This window comes from Mesoplodon mirus (assembly GCF_964341445.2).
Source record: "Mesoplodon mirus genome assembly, chromosome: 1".
Lineage (NCBI taxonomy): Eukaryota > Metazoa > Chordata > Mammalia > Artiodactyla > Ziphiidae > Mesoplodon > Mesoplodon mirus.
Genome location: NC_138976.1, coordinates 82,506,883 through 82,529,801, shown reverse-complemented (window position 1 = coordinate 82,529,801; position 22,919 = coordinate 82,506,883). Strand labels below are relative to the sequence as shown.

The 22,919-nt window shown below is 40.1% G+C and overlaps 1 protein-coding gene across 1 annotated transcript in view; it reads left to right on the top strand.

The window, feature by feature from the left end:
- The window catches only part of NMRK1 (nicotinamide riboside kinase 1), a 41,864-nt gene extending 32,491 nt beyond the window's left edge, over positions 1-9,373 (top strand). The window contains exons 5-9 of the mRNA XM_082615504.1: positions 902-1,049; positions 1,128-1,199; positions 1,831-1,937; positions 4,201-4,284; positions 8,768-9,373. Of these exons, the coding sequence (XP_082471630.1) occupies positions 902-1,049; positions 1,128-1,199; positions 1,831-1,937; positions 4,201-4,284; positions 8,768-8,787 (431 nt within the window). The 3' untranslated portion in view covers positions 8,788-9,373. The remainder of the gene's footprint in view (positions 1-901; positions 1,050-1,127; positions 1,200-1,830; positions 1,938-4,200; positions 4,285-8,767) is intronic.
- The last annotated feature ends 13,546 nt before the right edge of the window (positions 9,374-22,919 follow it).

Below are 22,919 nucleotides of genomic sequence, written 5' to 3'. Positions count from 1 at the left end.
TGGTAATGGGGACATGGGAGTTCATTGTACTCTATGCTCTACTTTTGTATATGTTTAAAATTTTCCAGGAGTTTCCTGGTGGCACAGTGGTTAGGAATCCGCCTGCCAATGCAGGGGACACAGGTTTGAGCCCTGGTCCGGGAAGATCCCACATGCTGCAGAGCAACTAAGCCTGTGCGCCACAACTACTGAGCCTGCGCTCTAGAGCCCAAGAGCCACAACTACTGAAGCCCGCACGCCTAGAGCCCGTGCTCCGCAACAACAGAAGCCACTGCGATGAGATGCCCACGCACTGCAACAGAGTAGTCCCGCTTGCAGCAACTAGAGAATGCCCACGTGCAGCAACAAAGACCCAATGCAGCCAAAAATAAATAAATAGATAAATAAAATTTTCCAGAATGAAAATATATCAAGCATACCACTTTATCAATATTAGAGTTTATATTTTTTGTCTAAAATATTTGTTAATTAGGTGTTTTTTTAGTCTTAGCTGCGGCACACAGGCTCTTAGTTGTGGTGCACAGGCTCTGCATTGTGGTGTGTGGGCTTCTCTCTAGTTGTGGCATGCGGGCTCCTCTCTAGTTAGAGCATGCGGACTCAGTAGTTGTGGCCCGTGAGCTCTCTGGTTGTGGTGCGCAGGCTCTAGAGTGCTCAGACTCAGTTGCCCCACAGCATGTGGGATCTTAGTTCCCAGACCAGGGATCGAACCCGTGTCCCCTGCATTGGAAGGCAGAGTCTTAACCACTGGACCACCAGGAAAGTCCTTAATTAGGTGTTTTGAAGGGTAAATAAAATAGTGTTATTTTATATATTTATAGACCACTGGCTATACTCATCATAAAAAGCCACAGCGTAAAACTTTTGTTGTATTGATTTCATATTTTTGTGTGTTTGTTTGAAGTGCTTGAAGCACTTAACATGGAGGAAATGATGTCCGCCATTTCCTGCTGGATGGAAAGCGCAGCACACCCTCTGGCATCAAGAGACAAGGGAAACACTGAGGAAATTCCCATCTTAATTATCGAAGGTTTCCTTCTCTATAATTATAAGTAAGCATTCCCCACTCTAATATTGACTCTGAATGAATGGGGAAAAAATTTTGTGCACTAAATATGCTGTTAATTTAGGCCCCTTGACACTATATGGAATAGAAGCTATTTTCTGACCATTCCTTATGAAGAATGTAAGAAGAGGAGGAGGTAAGTTTTGAAATTGCCTTTGTGGATTGTAATTCAAAAGACAAACTTTAGGAAAAACAAGGAAACAGCATTATTGAGCAATGTGTATATGTCATTTTTCAAGCAAGAGTAGCCTCAATTCTTCATACAAAGAGCAAGACCTTTTTCCATAAATGGTCACCCACATGGAGTAATGCAAATTACTTTTCTAAGAAAAGGCTCTTGTACAACAAGCTCTTTGGCTCATCTTTCCTAAATCTTCATATGAAGCAATCCCATGTTGATTTTGGTTTTAAATTAGGGGGCCTGTATTCTGCTACAGCCACAGAGAACACCGATTAGTTTAAAGCTTACTACAACATATCAGTATCTCTTTCATTATTTACATTAATATTTGTCTCTCAATTCTTTTATAAATCACTAGAGGGGGGAAAATAATATGAATGGTAGTGAGTGAATTACAGAGTTCATTTTTTAGATCAGGGGACTAAATCCATTGGGTGTTGTCTTTGTAACTGGCATTGAGTCTAAAAAGTGTAGTCTTAATCCTGTTTAGACTCAGTCTCTGAGTGATTTCCCCGTTGTCCTGACCATTATTTTACTTTATCAATTGTGTTTATGTCAACGTAAAGTTTCCTACGTATTTTGATAGTACAAGGATCTACGAGCCTCCAGACACCCCAGGGTACTTTGAGGGCCACGTGTGGCCCATGTATCTAAAGCACAGAAAAGAAATGGAGAACATCTCATGGGAAATCGGTAAGTGCCTTTTTTTCCCTCCACTGAAGTCTTTTTACTTGTCATTGCCTCAAAGTACACAAAAGAAAGGACTTTAGAAGGCATTTTTCTCATGTATTAGATTATAAAAGGACACTTTAAGCTAGAACACTCTGGGCTCCCCCTTTTCCATACTGGCTCTCCTGCCTTCTGTTTCTCTCTCTATGGCTCTTGTGAAAGTTTGTCAACTTCTAGATGGTCATTCATTCAGCAAATATTGATTGAATGCCTTCCATGTACAAGGCACTGCCCTGGTGATATCAAGGGAAATAAGTCAGACTCAGTTTCTACTCTTATGAACCAGCATTCTATCAGGAAAATGGATGTTAAATGGATGATGCACAAGATTATCCCTTTTAGCTGTGCTGAGTACTGTGACACTGAGCTTCAGGGGGACCGCCCAAGTCTCAGCAATCCGGGGAGGCTTCCTTGAGGAAGCCATATTTAAACCAGATGATAGATTTAACTAGACAAAGGGAGGTAACTTGGGGAGATAGAAGGTCACCCCAGATGGTGGGTATGGTGCATGAAGAGACCAGGGGGCACCAGAAGGAAGGTTGTGGTAGAGAAAGCCAAGGCAAGAGGTGATGTTGCTGATACAGGAAGGGTCCAAACCCTGCAAGGCCATAGACCAGTTAAGGACTTAGGTCATTATCCTAAGGAAAGTGGGACGCCCTCTACAGGAGGATTTATACAAGGATATGGTAGATATAAAATTTTTGTTTTAGTAAGATCCCTCTGGCTCTGTGAAGGGTAGATGTAGAGGGTGCAATATTGGACATATGTACTCAGAAGAACTGCGTGATAGGATAGACATGGAGGGTGCAGGCAATTGAGGTGGCAAGGACAACAGCTCAGGAATTGGCAGGCGTTATTTCAGAAAACAGGAAAAAGTGAAGGAGTCTCAGATTTGCAAGGAGGAATGCGAGTCTGTTTTGCACGTAATGAAGCTGAGATGCCTGAGGGACTTAAAGCAGTGATTTAGAAATAAATAGCTGGATCTATGGGCCTGGGCCAAGAACGGATCCTTGGAATATAGAGTACCACATGGAGAAGATGCAGGAGGCTGGAGAGAGAAGGGTTTTGGATGGGGTAGAGCAATCAAAACTGATGTATCTTTTCAGAATAAAAGGCGTTGCGCATATTGTGAGAAGCCTTGTGGCCTCTTTGGTAGCTACAGAAAGCACACAGGGCCTTCCCATGATCTGGCGGCTATTATGGTCCCTTCTTCAGTCCAGTTCAACCCCTCTTCCCCATCCACAGAGCCTCTCGTGACATTCTGGCCACACCACTTCCAACATGGACCATTGGTTGCAGGGATGTCTTCTTACTACCCCTCTCTCTCTCCATCTAAAATGCAAATCCAACCATGCTCCTACCTTGCTTAAATACGTTCAAAGATTCTCCAGCCCTTCAGTATAAAATCCAAACAGCCAGACCTCAAGGCCACTAAAGACTAAGGCACAGCTCTAAAATCTCATCTCTATACTGTTCCTGCCTCCCCACATTCTAGCCTTTCCAAACTGAGCATCTTTTCCTTAACAGACGAAGTTCCTCCTACCTCCCTACCTCTGCAGTTTTCTGACTAGAAGGCCCTTTCTTTCCTTTAACCTACATAACTTCTACTTTTTATCCCAAACTGACTATGCCAGTTTTGTTAAAAATATATATCTCATGGGCCTGGAGAATTCAGATTCAGTACACATGTGAACTCAGACCCCTCCATGGTTTAAGAAGCTTCACAGGTGATCCTGATGTATAAGTAAGTTCAAGAACTACTCCCTTAAGTGATTTCTTTTTCTTTCTTTCTTTCTTTCCTTTTTTTTTTTTTTTTTTTTTTGCCATGCTGTGCAGCTTGTGGGAGCTTAGTTCCCGGACCAGGATTGAACCTGGAGTCCTAACCAGTGGACTGCCAGGGAATTCCATAAATGATTGTTTTGAGAAGGGACCTCTTCAGTGCTCCTAAAGTGCCATATGCACAGTGCCACTTAACTCTGTTTCTTTCTTTTTTAATTTTCACATCAGCTAGTTTGAATTTTCTCTGCAATAAGTCACAATTTCTTACCCGTTGTACCTGGCTGTGATATATTTCTCTCTTTAATGGCTATTAATTTCTTTTTAAGTTATGTTCCTGGGTTCTTTGGTTAAACCTATTGGTGTTCTCAAGAGATGCCAAGTGCCAGAGTAAGCATCCTGTATTAATAAGCCTGTTAGCATTTAAACTGCTCTCTTTTCCCCTTCTCAGTTTACCTAGATGGAACAAAATCTGAAGAGGACCTCTTTTCACAAGTGTATGAAGACCTAATACAAGAACTAGCAAAGCAAAAGTGTAAGTATTGTCCAATCAAAGTGGATTGTGAAGGAGCAGCCAGGAGAAATAGTTCATTACATACCCAAGAATGGTATACCGGACAGCTAATGTAGGAGTGATCGTATCTATTCATGCATTGCTTTGAAGATAGTACAGAATCAGACACTCTGAATGGGTTTAGGGACTTGATTACTTTGTGAGTTTCTTTTTAAGGGTGAAAATATTCACCCTTTGTTATATCTCTTAATGATATTTATGTTATTTAGTTTAAAATTTTTAGTAGATGGCTGTTATTTCAATAGGACTGAAATTATCCTTTGAGCCTAGTGAAGTTAAAATGCTGGTGATCTTTTAATATGTATAAAGTTCCCTTTCTCATTTATTCCTCCTAAAGATTTTTCATAAATTCTATTTCCCAAAATAAACAAAAAATTTTAAAAATTACTTACTGAGTGTTTCTTCAAGGTTTTCATATCAGACGATACATTTTGCAAGTGACAGAAATCCTAAATCTGGCTTAAGCAGAAAGAAAGTACAAGAGTGGCAGTGGCTTCAGGCTCAGCTGTATTAAGGAGCTCAAATGGGGTCCTCATGGTTTTGCCTCAATTTCATTTTCTGTTTGGGTATATTTTGAAGTCAGTCTCTCTCCACTGACAGATATGATGTCTTTTGGCAACACCATCCTCCTAGGTCCAACAGCCCCAGTAAAAAGACAGTTTATTCTTTTTCAAGATTGTCTGTGAGTTGATAAATGTTGAAGCTGGGTGTTGAGTACAGGGGGTCTATATATTATTCTCACTAGTTTTGCATGTGTTTAAAATTCTTTATTTTGGACATTTTTTAAAGCAGTTTTCCATTTTAGCCCAGCAGAAAAGTCCCAGGAAAGATTTTGATTGGTCCTGCTTGGGTCACATGACTTTTGCTAAACCAGTCACTATGCCTGGGGAGATGGTTTATTCTGAATGGCTAGGACTGGATCATGTACTCATCTTGTAATTGAGTACCCCTCGTAAGACCTCCTGACTTAAGGGGAGAAATTCCCCAAGGGAAAGCAGGGCAGGAGGTAGAAACCAGAAGAAGAAGGATGACAAAGTGTGCTGGGGAAACAAAACTATAGATCTAGCTGTTTCATTGGAACTGTTTGAACTAAAAGGGTTTTCATGGCTAACATACAAAATGCAGTCATCAGCTGGCTCAAGAGATGACAGTATGAGTCACTTTGGCAGTGAAGAATATTACATGCTCTTTTGGTGAGAAACAAATCCCCCAGTCCAAATCTCAAAATCTCTCAATAAGAATTAGATTTCCCGGGGGCCTCCCTGGTGGCGCAGTGGTTGAGAGTCCGCCTGCCGATGCAGGGGATACGGGTTCGTGCCCCGGTCTGGGAGGATCCCATATGCCGCGGAGCGGCTGGGCCCGTGAGCCATGGCCGCTGGGCCTGCGCGTCCGGGGCCTGTGCTCCACAATGGGGGAGGCCACAACAGTGAGAGGCCCGCATACCGCAAAAAGAAAAAAAAAAAAAAAAAAAGAATTAGATTTCCTATGCCCTCAGTAAATTCCTATCTGACTAGCAGTCTAAGCCCAGCCAGGCAGCTCATTGATCCTGACACACTCCCAATTTCAGGATCAGCCCTTCATGTAGACATGAACCTATTTAAAGAAATTTCAGGACCATATTAAAATTTCTTCCTTTAAGTGGAACTTAAAATCCTTGCCAGGAGCTGATTCACTTTGTTATAAAGCAGAAACTAACACACCACTGTAAAGCAATTATACTCCAATAAAGATGTTTAAAAAAAAAAATCCTTGCCTGCTCAGGTATGCCTGCTCACCTCTGCCATCTGTTACTCTGATAGGCCTCCCATAATGAAGCTCAGGCGCCAGCATAAGTGGATACACTGAAGTTTGCCCTTATGATCCACCTGCTGATAAAAGTAAAGGAGCCTTGGGACTTACCTGATAGCACAGTGGTTAAGAATCCGCCTGCCAATGCAGGGGTCATGGGTTCGACCCCTGGTCTGGGAAGATCCCACATGCCGCGGAGCAACTAAGCCCCTGAGCCGCAACTAAGCCCCTGAGCCGCAACTGAGCCTGCGGTCTAGAGCCCTCGTGCCACAACTGCTGAAGCCCGCGTGCCTAGGGCCTGTGCTGCACAACAAGAGAAGCCACCGCAATGAGAAGCCCATGCACTGCAATGAAGAGTAGCCCCCACTCGCCGCAACTAACTAACTAAATAAATTTATTTATTTAAAAAATGAAGGAGGGGGCTTCCCTGGTGGCGCAGTGGTTGAGAATCTGCCTGCCAATGCAGGGGACACGGGTTCGTGCCCCGGTCTGGGAAGAACCCACATGCCGCGGAGTGGCTAGGCCCGTGAGCCATGGCCGCTGAGCCTGCGCGTCCAGAGCCTGTGCTCCACAACGGGAGAGGCCACAGCAGTGAGAGGCCCGCGTACCGCAAAAAATATATATAAATAAATAAATAAAATAAAAAATAAAAAAATAAAAAATGAAGGAGCCTTGATCGTGTAGCTCAGGAAAATTGCACCTAATTCTATACCAAGTGCCAGTTTGTGCCATCTGGTCCAAGGCCCAAGAATAGCTGGCATGTTTTGATGGGCTGAAAGCCCACAGCAAAGTACATTTCCATGTGTGTGACACCCTCCTCTTTCCTTGCCTACATCCTAGAGGTTTGTAAGGAAGTATTCCTTTGTAAGGCTATCTTGCTTGTGTTCAAGATATTGCATAAAGCTTAAAAAGAAAAAAGTAATAGCAAAATGTTAGAAAAGACGTAAAATCCAAAGAAGATCAGCTTTTCCTACCTCCAAGATCTATGTTCATTTTTTCCAGCTGCGTAAATAAGTTACTGCATTATTTATATAATACATCACATTTCCCAGTTCTTCCAACCACAGTACCTGCCAAAGCCAGCCTGGAGGGATCCTCAGCATAGCCTGGTTTAACCCTCAGTATGGGTCTGAGCTAGCCAGGAGACCTTTCAAATGTTTCAGTCGACTACACCTCAAGGTTTTGATAGCATCTCATAAACTCTTTAACTAATTTTCTATTCTAAGCATATAGAATCATAATTGTGATTAAGTAATAATAATGAAAGGCAAACAACAAAGATTGAATTTAATTAGTAATGAAACAAATAACCCAGGAGAGTAAGTTTATAAAGTAATATGTTTAATCCTTATTTAAATCCAGACTTTGAGGCAAAATTTAATCATTACCTATTCTCCCTATGACAAGGCAGCTCTAGCTACCAGGAACATTCAAACTCCCTTTAAATAAAATGTATGTTTTCATCTCATTATAAAAACATAATAATTTTTTTTTAATTTTAATCTTTTAGGGAGAAAATAATCACCTATATTCCCACCAATCATCACTGTTAACATTTTGATAAGTACATATCCAACGTTTTTGCTATTCACATCAGTCTTTTATATGGTTACATGGTTTACATAGTTAATTGCCATGCTTACTTTTGTTTTTAAATTAGTGTTTAATATTTAATAAGCTTTATAGAGTCCATTATGTAATGAAACTGAATAAAACTAAATAGTTCTCCCAGTTGAAGGATTCAAGGCTGAGTTCTGTTTTGTTCGTTAAAAGTAAATTATAAGACCTGACAGTGACATCTTGCTATGGAAGAAAGATGTCAAATCAAAGGAACAAACATTGTAAAATAAAAATTTAATAAAATGAATTTGGGATATTTTTCTATATTGAATTTAAAATAGTTTCCAGTTATAAAGTAATAGCAGTATAATTATATAGTATAATATCCAAATTAATAAAATTATTGAACCATTTCCCAATTGTTGGATATTTTGTGTTGTTAGAAAGCTTTTTACATTGGCAAATAACATGCGATAAAAATATCTGCACAGATTACTGGTTTTCTTCTTCTTGAATTATATTAAGATTTTTCAGAAGTAGCACTTGCTTGGTCAAAGAGTATCATCATTTTTATATTTTACATGCTTCAAAGATTAAATAGTATCCTAAAATAGGTGTGCTTTTCCAGCATGAGATGTGTAATAAGAATGCGGTAGGCTTATCACTGAGTTTCTAAGCCAAAGTCACTAAGTATTCAGCAAGGCTTCCTTACTTTAAAAAAATAAAAAATATTAAAAAAATAAAGATTGAAGGTAAGAATACTTCTTTCCTCGAACCAAGGATAACATTCCAAAACAAGAATTCTACTGTACCAGCCACCTTTTGTGTTATTCTTCTAGTTCTCAAATTATTTCATTCCTTGAAGTCAAGGATTATTATACCAATTGCAAATCATATTAGATATCTGATAGCTGAAAATAGGCTTAAATTTAACACAAGGATTAAATGAATGAGACTTGGACTCTATTTAGTTCTTTACAGAAAACCACCATTTCTTGCCCCAGAATCCCTGTAATCTTAACATCCTTAGATGTTAGTGTGAAATGACAATTGGAATTCTCCATTAATTTCTTTTCTATTTATAATTATTCCCCAGGTTTGCAAGTGACAGCGTAAAGTTGGAATGCACTGAATCCTTCCTGGAGTGAATTAGGAAATTCAAAGGAATCTATGCAAGAACGTTAACCAAGATACAATGTGTACTTCAGTACGATGACAGCCTGTTGTTTTGTTTATTTGTTTCTCTGTTTGTTCTTCACACATGATTTCCTTAACACATGGAAAAGTAAGTAGTTATCCATGACAATGGACAGGAATTTACCTTAACTTTGTTCTCACTCCAGGAAGTGCAAGATATAGCATAGCCCCCAAAGAGTGAGTCAGTTTCTCTAGACCAGTGATTGTCAAACTCTTCTGAATGGGACCCGGAGTAAGGAATAAGATATAGATCACAATCCAGTATATATGTAATCTATTGATGTGTGTGTTTGTGTGTATGTATCTATATGTGTTGCATGTATCATATCAAGAATTATAAAATATTTACCTCACATACAATGTACTCTTGATATTTTTCTATTTTTAATTTTTTAAAAATATTGGTTACCATCCCATACCAATGCCCACCTCCTACAAATAATGGGATTACCAGGAGTAGTCATATTGGTAATCATATTGAATAAATCAACAATTTGCAACAGTATCTTTTTTGTGTTTGTTTGTTTTGTTTTGTTTTGTTTGCGGTACGCGGGCCTCTCACTGTTGTGGCCTCTCCTGTTGCGGAGCACAGGCTCCGGACGCGCAGGCCCAGCAGCCATGGCTCACGGGCCCAGCCTCTCTGCGCATGTGGGATCCTCCCGGACCGGGACATGAACCCGTGTCCCCTGCATCGGCAGGCGGACTCTCAACCACTGCGCCACCAGGGAAGCCCTTTTTTGTGTTTTGTCCTTGTTGCCGCTGTTACTGTTTTTTATATGTGTCTGAAGCCACTGAATCATTTGTGTCACTTATGTTGAGACTTTGTTACAAATAAGGTTTTTTATGTGCATGTTTTATTTTGTTTTTGTCAAACCATTGGTCTAAAATAGCAGAAATAAGTTAGTTACTTCAGTGATAAGTAATACAGGGGAGCTTTCATTGAAAAACACAATAGGAGATCTGTATAATCGTATCATTTTTTTGAGGCCTCATTCAATGCTGGAATTTAAATTAGTGATCAACTTGTTATTTATTAATAGTAGATAGATTGCTCACACCCTCTCAGTCCTTACAAATATAAAATATATTCTTACATTAACTTTAAACATTCTCTACAGACTCATCTGATCAGCACTCAGAACTTAGAAATTTGTAACTAGCTTACACTCAGGGATGACTAGGGGGTTTTTTGGTCACACACACTGAAAAAAAAAAAAATCTGGGCTCAAATTACAGTTCTTCCTTTTAATAGCTATATGTCTTTGATCAAGCCATTGAAAGTCTATACTTCCTCTCTATAAGAAGGGGATATCAACAGTGCTTAGTGTGGGTTTAGTGGAGAGTAAGGATAAAGTTCCCAATCCTTCATATGGCCCCCAAGACACTCCCTGATCTAGTTTATGAGTGCCTCTCTACCCTCATTTCCAGTCACTCGACGCACTGCTGTTCAGCCATTGGGACCTCCTCTCTTCAAACTTACCAGGACCCTTCCTGCTTCACAGCGGGCTCACGTGCTGCTCCCGAGATACTTAGAGCAAACTTCTGCAACCCTTCCCTCCAATTAGTCTGCTAACTCCTCCTCCTCTCTCAGAAGATGCTGCTTCTCAGAGGATTCCCTCCTCCTTGCCCCACCCTCATAGGTGCTCTCAAAGTTCTACTTTTCCTTCAAAGCGTTAATCACAATTGTAGTTATGCTGCTGCTTACAGAATCACTCATTTAGTGGCTGTCTCTCCAGCTAGACTGCAAGCTGCTTGAAGGCAGGACCTACCTCTGTGACTTAATTACAAACACACCCCTGCTAACTAGCACAGTGTCTGGCACATAATGAACACAATAAATGTTGGGTACTTGTTATAAATTACTACTATGTCAGGAATGAGTTCACATGCAAGCAACATGTTATTTGACTAATAGTAGCTTATTGGGGTTTATTATTTTTACATAACCAAGAATTATGGGTTAGAGTTAGAGTTAGGGTTAGGGTTAGAGTTGTCAGATTTAGGGGGGAAAAAAACAAAAAGAAAATTAGAGGGCATACAGTTAAATTTGAATTTCAGATAAACTATAAATAACTTTTTAGGGTAAGTCCCCAATATTACATATTGAAGACCTGTTTTTCTGATATTTAGCAACTTGAAAGTGTTATGGAAAAGCCAGGGTCTTTCATCCTTGGCTGTGGAGCTACCCCAGGAGGTCACAGGAAGGCAGCAGAAACTGCCAGCACAGTGTCAATTATAAAGGCAGGAAGTTGGGTAGAGGACGCACAGCCAGCCGCAGGCCTTCCAGAGTCACCCAGCAGTGACCCCAACAGCCAGAACTGCCTCCATGGCCACTTCTCACTGAAAGAGAGGCTGGGAAGAGGCGTTCTGAGAGGTTTGAGCTCATTGTGTTTCATTGTCTGGGGATGTTGCCACGGGGAAGAAAAAGCTTTTACTAAGGAAGGAGGAGAAAATAGGTAAGCAACAGCAAGTATTACCACAAACTTTTTTCTGCTTTTTTCTGGCTCTGATTTTTGCAAGCTTAGATAGATGTAATTTGTGTTATCAAAACAAGAGGATTGGGCTTCCCTGATGGTGCAGTGGTTGAGAGTCTGCCTGCCGATGCAGGGGACGTGGGTTCGTGCCCCGGTCTGGGAAGATCCCACATGCCGTGGAGCGGCTGGGCCCGTGAGCCATGGCCGCTGAGCCTGCGCGTCCGGAGCCTGTGCTCCGCAACAGGAGAGGCCACAACAGTGAGAGGCCGCGTATGGCCAAAAAAAAAAAAAAAAAACCTAAGAGGATTATTTTTTTTTTTTAGTGTAAAAGTCTAGATATGACTTTTCAAACTTTATTTTTTCCAAGAATTTCTGAAATACCATCCCCCACAGAGGGCAATTGTTGATTGAGAAGCATCATACTTGATGGTCATTTCCCCCATTTTAGCATGTGAAAACAGGTCAGAGAAAGACTCTTTATCTTGAGAAAAAAAAAAACTTTAACAAACATTAAAAATGTAAACGTTCAAATCATTTTGGGAAGAAGTAAACATTTTTGCTTACTACTATGAGTGAGAAATAAATCAGGAATTTGAAATAAAGAATACTAGTGCTTCATTTCCAGTGTGTGCTTTCACATTTAGTTACTCTTATCAAAGCAGTTAATGGGATAGATATCTGTTTAGAAAGACACATGCTCTTTATTTATTGAAAAGGAGCAAATCTGCTGAAGACTTCACTTTCTATGTATAAATAACCTCAATCCCTTTAGGATGAATTTGCTGTAGGAAGGTTTCATTGTGCTTAATGTTAAACCCAGAGGAGGGAATTTAGAAGAGGGCCTCATGCACGGACTGTTACAGTAAAGGGTGAGATTCAAGCCCACCAAGTTACCTTTTAAGGATACGCTTGTGGTAGTGCATAGAATCATAAAATGTTGGAGCAGTATCAGCTTGTCTAATGCTCTATATTTATGTGTAGAAATTAGAGCCAGAGTTGGTGACCTGCCCAACCCCATGCAGCTAGTTATTGGCAGGACCAGGGCCAGGACATAATCCCTACACCACACAAACATGCACACATATATTTTTCATTTTAAAGCAAAAAGCAGCAGAAAAATATCTTGCTAGCATACATCTCACCATCTTTCCTTCGAAGGGAGCAAATTGTAAAGGCAAAGGCTGTGTCAGGAAAATGAACCTTTCTGTTTTGGGCTATTGGAGCTTTGTCAAGGAGGCAAGCCAACTCATGAGGTTATCTGAGGGGCAAGGAGCAGTGGTGAGCTAATGTGAGCTCCATGCCACTGTCTGCTATGCTGACCTTAGGTTTGTGGCTCTAGCTGTTCTTCCAGTAACTGCAGGCATGGTGGAGACCTAGGGAAAAGCAAGGGTATGGAAAATGTAGAATGAGCATTACTCTCCACTTCTGTGTACACACAGAAACAGATGAAAATTGCAATAGCAGCTTTGGGGCCCGCATCAAGGCAGCATGACCTGCAGATAAGAGAACATCAAAAACAGAGTTTCTTACCAAAGTGAGCATAGCTGATGCATTCATGTCCACGAGTCCAGAAACACATCATCAATGTAAAAGTAGAGATTAAAATATTATTTTCCGTGCTAGCTTCCAGATCCCAGAGAAGTTAGGTTGTCTTTTTCAAGATTAAAAATTGAGACTAAGGATGTCCCTGGTGGTGCAGTGGTTAAGAATCTGCCTGCCAGTGCAGGGGACACGGGTTCAACCCCTGGTCCAGGAAGATCCCACATGCTGTGGAGCAACTAAGCCCATGTGCCACAACTACTGAAGCCCACGTTCCTAGAGCCCATGCTCCACAGCAAAGAGAAGCCACTGCAATGAGAAGCCTGTGCACCGCAACAAGAAGTAGCCCCCCCTTGCTGCAACTAGAGAAAGCCCGCACAGCAAGGAAGACCCAAAGCAGCCTAAATAAATAAATAAATAAATAAATAGAGACTAAAACTTGTACAAATAAATCCTTATTGACTCTCCTTTCTGTGTCTGCACAGCAAGTTCCTAGAACTTACTGTTATAACAGTGGTTCTCAAATCTTAGCATGCACCAGAATCCTTTGCAGGGTTTATTAAAACAGAGATTGCTGGTCCCCAACCCCAGAGTTTCTGGTTCAGTTAGTTTGGGGTAGGGTGCTAGAATCTGCATTTCTAACAAGTGCCCAGGTGATGTCGATATTGCCTACTCAGGGCCCAGGAGGAATTACTGCTCTATAGTGGGCAAATAAGCACCTTGCAGGCTCAGGAGGACCCAAACTGGCTGTTATTCAGACACTACCAGACTGAAATTATCAATATTGTCAGCTCCTAAAAATATTACAGAATAACTCTTGCATCAGTTATTGATTTTATTCACTCTTAGCTCCAAATTCTCCCTTTTTGCTTTTTCTGTGAAAATGAATCTGGGCCTTCTAGTTTTCCTTTGCCAAGTGGAACAATGTTAAGCATTGTCAATAGAGGGCACTGGAGAGCCGTTGCAGGAAAAGGATTTTGCTTTTAGGTTCCTGTGGGTTGGCAATGCAGCAGAGTGTCTCTGGTGAGACATCTACTGGGGAACAGCTTTTCCATGGCACCCTAGAGGGTGGATTTCCCCAAAATTCCAGGGGATAGATTTCCAGCAAGTTTTGCTAGCATTTCACCACAGCTGCTTCCTTGACACTCAGTGAGCCATGGCAGTGCCTTCTCCAACAAGATCTGGCTGTCATTAATAAGGGGGGAAGGGGTGGGGGGGGAATAAAACCTCTTCCTTTGGACTCAGACTGATAGATACAACCACTGGATATACTATTCAACTGATTTATACAAGACAAATTTGGGCAATTGCGTGGCTGCTTTTTTTTCTTTTTTTACCTCTGTAATGTATGGCATAAGGAATACAGTCAATAATATTGTAATAAATTTGTATGGTAACAGATGGTAACTAGGTTTATTGTGGTTACCATTTTGTAATGTATATAAATATTAAATCACTATGTTGTACACCTGAATCTAATATACTATTGTACGTCAATTATGCTTCAATTTTTAAAATGTCAAAAAAAACCCAAAAATCACACATACACATTTTGGCCAATAAAAAGGGCCACGGTCTGCAATTCTACGATCTTTACCTTACTATCCTTTCTATAGCAGACTTTAAATGGATTTCCTAAGGATATCTTGGATATTCTCAATTTGACAATAAGTTTTTCATGCAGGAGGAGGGGCTTAGTTTTTTGAATGAGGCTTTCAGGAAATTTCTTAAACATGACTTGTCTTTTTTAATAGATCTATCATCTGTTAGTCTGAAGGTTATATTGGAGGACTTCCTTAAAACTTCAAAGTGACCATGATGAAAAAATCCAACAGGAAAAAAATTTCCAACAATGACGATGCTTCTGTAAAAGTATGGTATTTATTTTACTGTATGGGCATTTGGACTTCTATCTAGTGGCCTATAAATTTATAGAAATAACTAACCTTTACTGAACACCTACCATGTTTCAGGTATGGTGTCAAGTATTGTCAAGAAAACTTTCCAAAACCGGGAAATAGGCAAAAGGGCTACTGCATGTCCTTTCAGAGTTATCTAAGCATTTTCTAGCCAACCCACCTTAGCCAGTTCTCTGGGAGTGTGTATCTTTGTTTGACTCGCTATTTTCTCTTGATTAGGATATTTTAAATTTCATAAGAGTAGATGTTAACTTGTAGAAATTGATACACAGGGTTTCTCAACCTCAGCACTATGGGGATTGGGGGCTGGAAAATTCTTTTTTGCGGGGGGGGAGGGATGTCCTGTACGTTGAAGGATGTTTAGGACCATGCCTGTTCTCTACCCGCTAGATGCCAGCAGCACTCACACACACCCTCACCCCCCAGCTATAACAACCAAAAATGTCTTCAGCCATTGCCAAATGTCCCCTGGAAAGAGAAATTACCCCCACTTGGGAACAACTGATTGTCATGAAAATGAAATTTGTTCACTAGAGACGCAAATTATTTATCTGGTAACGAAGACAACCCCAGAAGTTACAGTTTTATTGCCCTGTACATTAAACAGTCTTGTATATAAATTAGCCAGCTTTTTCAAGCCTTTTTCTTTAGCCACTGTAAATACTTTGCTCTCTCCAGTTTTCTTTAAACCATCTTGTCAGTTCTCTCATTAACATGTGAAATGAATCTTTGACGCATGCTCACTTTATATTTGTATGAGAGTCATGTTTTTAACTTTTTGGGAAGTATGTTTTGACAGTACCTTACATACATTACTTTAATTCTCATGACAACTGTATAAATCTGAGGATTTGAAAGATAAAGTAACTACCCAGAGTCACACTGCTAACATTTGTTGGAACCAGGTTTGGAACCCAAGACTTTATGACCCCAAATAGTGAATCACCGAGCTACTCTGTATTATGAGGCTAGTCCTGAAACTCTGGGACTCGGCTTGCTGTTGTCATTGTGCTTAGCTTGCAACTATACCTTTGCAGTTCTTGGCCACCCCATTTATACACTATGAAAGGCCTTCATAGTTAAAAATCCAAGAACCAATCAGAGTAGCCTTCTAACTTTGGACCATTCTGTGCTCACTTTATTATAATATCACAGATGTCAACAAAATAGGAGGCTGACAGAGACCTGTAGCAACTCAACTCAAGACTCCATGTTCAACACACTTCTTGAGCTTATCTTTGTGAGTGAGTTGCTATGCACCTTCTCCCTCTCTACCCACCCCCCTTTCTCCCCCAAGCCTGTAAAAGACCCAGCAGGAGACTCTGCTGGAACTTGCTTCCCCTGGTAATCACTTTTTGTCCCTTTCCCTGTTTTAAAAATGGGGGATGTGGTAGAATAAGGCAGAAAGGCATCAGGGATTCATGACATCAACACTTAAAGCTACTTTGTTTAGGTCTATGCTGATCTTCATGTCTTCTCTGTCTAGTCCAATAATACTAATTACAGTAGGCAGCATATAAATGTTTATTTGACCCACTGGTTAAACAATCAGTTGCCTGAGTCTTCAAATTTTTAGGAGGTAACCTAGCTTCATGAAAAATACATGCAATGATAAAAATAGGTATCAGCTGTAGAGTGCTTACCATATACCTGGCATCATTCTAAACTCCCTAATATTATCTCATTTAATACTCATTAAATCCTACTAGAAGATAGTATTATTTTTCAGATGAAGGAACTGAGGCACAAAGAGGTAAAATAACTTGCTCAAGGCCATACAAGTAGTGGCAGAACCAAATCCAAATTTGATTTCCAATTTCATGCTCTTAATTATTATACTCTGCCATAATAACAGGAATGCTTGAGTACCCGACTGGTAGGACTGGAATGAGGGGGTTAAGGGATAAGACTTCACTGAAGATATGACTGGCTTAGTATCCTGTAAGCCAGGATATACAGGATATGTAAGAGGAGAGAACCTCCAGATCTCTGTTTTGATGTGGTCCTTACTGAAGCAAAGGTTGTACAGAGCTCGGAAAAGTTGCTATGATTACCCTGACAATATTGGATGGAGGACATATTGCCTAGCTAGCCTACAGCTGCTAAAAATAGCAGATTTATTTGGTGGGAGACTTGACATCTATTTTGGATTATCTCATGTAATACTATTGCACATTGCTTTTAGTAAGCCACAAACAACATGGAGGTGTAATTGCATATTTATAAGTTAGAAGAACAGTTAGAACTTTGAGGCCGTTAGTAATAGAGATGATGTTTACCTCTTGAAAATCATTTCTTTCACTCAAACACATGTAGGAACACAAAGTACATCTTATCTTTCATGCCACCTATCCTTCCACACCCATGAAAGTTAGGCCAACCTTAAGAAATATTACCCAACTTGACAAAAAGGAAAATGAGATGCCAAGATGTTATTTGTGGCCACTCAAGTTGTCTGCTTTGGAGACAGATTTTTAATAAAAATCAAACAAAGGTAGACATTCCTAGAGAATTGGATTTTTTCAGTATAAACTGCAAACTAGGTATCTTTTCTTGTTCAATATATTTTCTCTCTGCCTTTCTTTTTTCATTCCAATAGGCTTGTAATGAAGTGGTCACCAAAATAACAAGGCAGAACAAAACCAAAAAAACACCATTCTTAGGGTACTATAAGTCTGGGCCTGCAATTTTTTTTTTGAATTTTATTTTATTTATTTTTTTATACAGCAGGTTCTTATTAGTTATCCATTTTATACATATTAGTGTATATATGTCAATCCCAATCTCCCAGTTCATCCCACCACCACCCCCCCTGCACCGGCCTGCAATTATTGAGTCCTCTGTCTTTTGGGGAGTCCCATGCTACCATAAGATGAAGGTTAAGTCAAGGATGTAGCATGTGGAGAAAGTAGCAGCAGTGGTTGTTATGCTGGAAAGGGAAGCAGCCAAGTGGAAAGCATGTAGGACTGTGAGAAGGAAAATCTGTGTTCTCCTTCTGGCTCCAATGCTCAGCTATGGGCATGTCATTTAACTTCTCTGAGCCCAAGGAAGCTAAGCCTCCCTCAAAATTGAAATTACTAATATTGACCTCATGGCATTTGGTTAAAAAGTTTATGAATATGAAGTATCTAGTCAAATGCCTGGCATCTGGTGGGTGTTCACTATTATTAGCTCTGTCTTTCAGTCCCAATCTTCCTGACGCCAGCCTACAAACCTAACATTGTTCTTAAGATCAAATAAGATGTTATGAAATCATCCGAGAAACTCTAAAGGGATCTGCAAATGTTAAAGGCTTATTAAGACAGATCTAAGTCTATTTCCACAGTTAGAGGTGAGTCATAACCCTTGAGGTTTTTAAAATTATTATACTTTCCCCTTCAAGCCTTCCCTTGATACTCATTTTAATCATTTTCACCTTATAAACAATGAATGGGTGTGTTGGAACATATAGTATGTTTGCTCTAGGATGGTCCTCAGCCTTTGCGGCAATAGACATCCCACCTGTGATGATCCCCCTCCTCCTACTCAAAGACACCTTCATCTGAGCCATAAAATCGTATCAAGCTGCTTCAGCCTTGTTCTCTCGGATTGCTTGATCTGGGGAAAACCAGGCAATAAATTGTGAGAAGACTCAAGCAGCCCTGTGCAAAAAACCTGTGTGGCAAAATGGTTTGCCAGCCATGTAACGGAGCCACCTTGGAAGTGGGTCCTCCAACCCCAGTCAAGCCTTTGGATGACTGAAGCCCAATTGACACCTTGATTTCAACTTCGTGGAAGACCCTGAGGCAGAACCCCCAGCTAGGCCACCCCCCAAATCCTGATCAACAGAAACTGTACAAGGTGTGTTTTAAGCTGCTAAGGTTTGAGTTGGTTAATTTGTTATGCAGCATTAGATAATAATTCACAACTCACTCCAAATTGTGGCTGAGGCTGATTTGAGTTGATTTTTTGCTGCTTTCAGTCAAAGAAATTCTGAATAATATGGCTTCTGTACCAGAATCATTTGGGATGGGTCTTGGGCATCTGTAGTTTTTTAAAGCTCTGCAGATAAACCTTATGTGCAGCCCAGTTAAAAACCTTATGTGCAGCCCAGTTAAAAACCTGTTTTATTGGGAAGTATGAATGTTTAACATGTAATTATAATCCATTGGCTTCAAATCAGCTAAACTCCCTTCTTCCCTCCATGATACACTGTGAGGTCAGCTTTTAGGTCAGTGGAAGCTCAGGTAGGTTTCTCCAACACTAGGAAAATCCAAGGTTTCTTCCTCTCTTCTATCTCTAACATAGAAATGAGCAAGAAAGGTTAAACTTCACTGCTTTCATCTTGAATTTCCATCTTGGCTTCACTGTTCCAGGTTAAGACCAGAGCTAGTTTATTTGAAATACTTCTGGCCATGAGACAATTTGCAGTGGCTTCCATCACATTCTTTTGTCTCCCTTGCCCCTGACTCAGACATACTAACTCTTTCATGCACTATTCCACAAATATTTGTCAAGTATGTATGAAAAGTCCCTTTTACCCAGTGAAAATGAGGGCTGTGATGAGATGCTGACTTCTCTCTCACTCATAGATACAGAGCAAAAACGCTGAATTTCCAAACCTGAAACTTGAAAACAGGAGTAAATAAATGGCCGAAGATCTCTTTCTTCCCCTCTTTCTGTATCTTTTTGTCACAAACATGCAAACAACCTCTTATTACAGCCACACACCAGCATTTTTTTTTTTTGTAAATCTTATTAGGGATCTGAATTACAAAGATCTTGGCCACCAATTGATAATGGAGTCAACCATCTACCTGATATCCTAATATCCTAGTAATTATCCTCAGTTCCTCTCTCACCTCATTTCACTCATGGAAACAACTCCCCAGATCCTATTCATTTTACTTTGGGAATCTCATATTCAGACTTTCACCCCCATCCCTACAGCCACAGCCTTTGTTCAGATTACCTTCATGCCCTGCCTAGTCTATTACAACCGCCCCTTAATTGGTATCTTGACAACAACCTTCCTTCACTCCTGTTTACTCTGCACCTCACTGTCAGAGTTATCTTTCAAAGCTGTAGATTGTATCAGGCCACTCCCTTGATTAAAAACATGCCACTTACATCATGTACTCCCCAACATGGTGCACTGGGAAGGGCTCATCACATCTGCGGTATTCTTGCCAAAAATGCAGAGCCTCAATCTAAACATGAGATAAGCCCAATTGAGGGCCATTTTACAAAATAAATGATCAGTACTTTTCCAAAGTGTCAAGATCATGAAAGGAAAAGAAAGACTGAGGAGCTGTGACAAACTGGAGAAGACAAAGGAGGCGTGATGAGTAAATGCAATGCTACATTCTGGATTGGATTCTGGACCAGTGGAAGGATGTAAGTGGAAAAACTGATTAAATTCATATAAATTCTGTAGTTAATGCTACCGTACCAACTTCTTAGTTTTGATCATTGTACTATGATTAAGCAAGATGTTAACATGAGAGGAAGCTGGGTGGAGAGAATATGAAAACTCTCTGTACCACTCTTGTAACTTTTACAAAGTGAAAAATTATTTCAAAAGGTAGATAAAAAAGAGACCAAAGGGCTTCTCTGGTGGCGCATTGGTTGAGAGTCCGTCTGCTGATACAGGGGACATGGGTTCGTGCCCTGGTCTGGGAAGATCCCACATGCCGCGGAGCGGCTGGGCCCGTGAGCCATGGTCGCTTAGCCTGCATGTCCGGAGCCTGTGCTCCTCAACGGGAGAGGCCACAACAGTGAGAGGCCCGCGTACCGCAAAAAAAAAAAAAAAAAAGAGAGACCAGGGGGACTTCCCTGGTGGCGCAGTGGTTAAGACTGCATGCTCCCAATGCAGGGGGCCGGCGTTCGATCCCTGGTCAGGGAACTAGATCCCACATGCATGCTGCAACTAAGAGTTCGCATGCCACAACTAAGGAGCCGGTGAGCCACAACTAAGGAGCCTGCCTGCCACAACTAAGGAGCCCATGTGCCACAACTAAGACCCGGTGCAACCAAATAAATAAATATTAAAAAAAAGAAAAAGAGACCAGAAGAAAAATCATATGCTATTACAACAAATTCCAATTAACTATAGAAGTTTAGTAGAGAGGGAGAGAGGGATAGCTGGAAGGAGGAAAGGGAGAAAGAGAGGCAGAAAGACAGAAAATGAATGTACGTTTGGCAGGTACCATGGGATAACACATGAATTTATACGATCTCCCACTAGTGCCTCACATACACATATAGTATGAGCATCCCACAATGCTAAATGTGGTTCACTCTTTAGAAAATACACCCCCTAAATGCAAGCCAGTTACTTCATCTGGTGCTCAGCTGAAGAAACAGTGATCTGTTCCAACAGTAGAGGAAAAACTGTGCTGATTTATTGAATGTGGCAGAGAAAGCCTCCCAATTTCCCACTGCCCCTCCTTTAGCAATAACAGTCCTGGTTTTTCAGGCCTGAGCATTGTCACCCAGCTATAAGAAATTTAAGAGATTATTTATTTGGAAGAGAGTATAATGTGGCAGTGAAAACCAAGGCTTAGTGTCCATCACATAGAGCAGAATCAAATATAGCTCTGTGACCTCAAGCAAGTTATTATCTATGTTGAGGCTTAGTCACCTTGTTCATAAAATAGAGATAATGATAATGATCAATTTACTTTATAAATTTGCTGTGGGGATTAAATTTTTAACCCATGCAAATGCTTTACATTTAACATAGTAATCTGGCACAGAATGTGTGTTCATTAAATATTTGTTATTATTTAAATTTATTTTTATTCATTATTTAAATATTAGTTACTTAGAGAAAATGTCTAAAATTTGTAGCAGTGGAAGGTTAGTGACAAGACATTCAAGTATGACTCCAATTGCATGCTCCATCAATCCAGTAATCAAGTTTTTAAATTAGGAGCCGTTACTTAGGTTTCTTTCTCCAGTCTACACTTTACTCCTTCGGTAATTCTCACAGTCTCTGTATTCTATCCACCAAATCATTGAATCTCTCTAGCTTCCTAAAACGAGGAATCCATCCTCTGATCTAGTGACCAGAGAAGGGAAGCTAGAAGGGAAGATGAATCTCTTTGCCTGAATGCTAATGTGAGTCCCATCCCCCATCAAGAGATAGCTTTACCTCATGTACTTTTCATCTTTCCTCTTCCCTCTTTTCTCTTCCCTCTGCTTATGTATAATTAGTACCCCCAACTGAATAGTCCTAATTACTAAGATTATATAAATAAGCTTTTATTTTTTAAACAGCTGACAGTTATAAATAAGAATTTCAGAATTCTTATTTATATGTATTTGTGTACCACATCTTCTTTATCCATTCATCCGTTGAAAGACACTTAGGTTGTTTGTATGTCTTGGCAATTGTGAATAATGATGCTATGAACATGGGAATGCAGATATCTCTTCGATACCCTGTTTTCATTTCCTTTGGTGGGGGGGAAGTATTTCAGCTGTATTAGGGCACTGTTAAAAGTTGCTTTAAAAAAAAAAAAAACGAGTCTAAAAATTTGTGTTTTCAAGATGAGGGTGAAAATAAGTACATAATTACTAACAAGTAGTGCTGGATTATATAAACTAAATGTGAATTAGGGTATCAATAAGTAAATTTCTTTTATTTTTAATTTAATTTAAAAAATTTTTATTGGAGTATAGTTGCTTTACAATGTTGTGTTAGTTTCTACTGTATAGCAAAGTGAATCAGCTATATGTATACATGTATCACGTTTTTTGGATTTCATTCCCATTTAGGTCACCAGTAAATTTCTAATGAGAAAATTTTGTGATTGTAAAAAAAACCATCATTCGACAAATCATGACCGTTGGACTTCTTATGCTTATTTTACCATTTAATATTTTTATATGGAATCACATATGATGGTGGAGTTAGGTACCATAATCTTTCAGTACTTAGACCCTTCAGCAGTCTACATCCAGGCTACTGAAAGAAATTGTAGGCTAAGAGAACAGGCGGGCGCATTGGGAGAAAGGGAAACCCACTCTCCTTATAAATTTCTATTAGCAATAGTTTTATAACTCTAGCTACAACCTTTGTCATCCCCTCTGATTCTTCTCTTCATCCCTGTATTCAATTTAGTCTTTTCTTCCT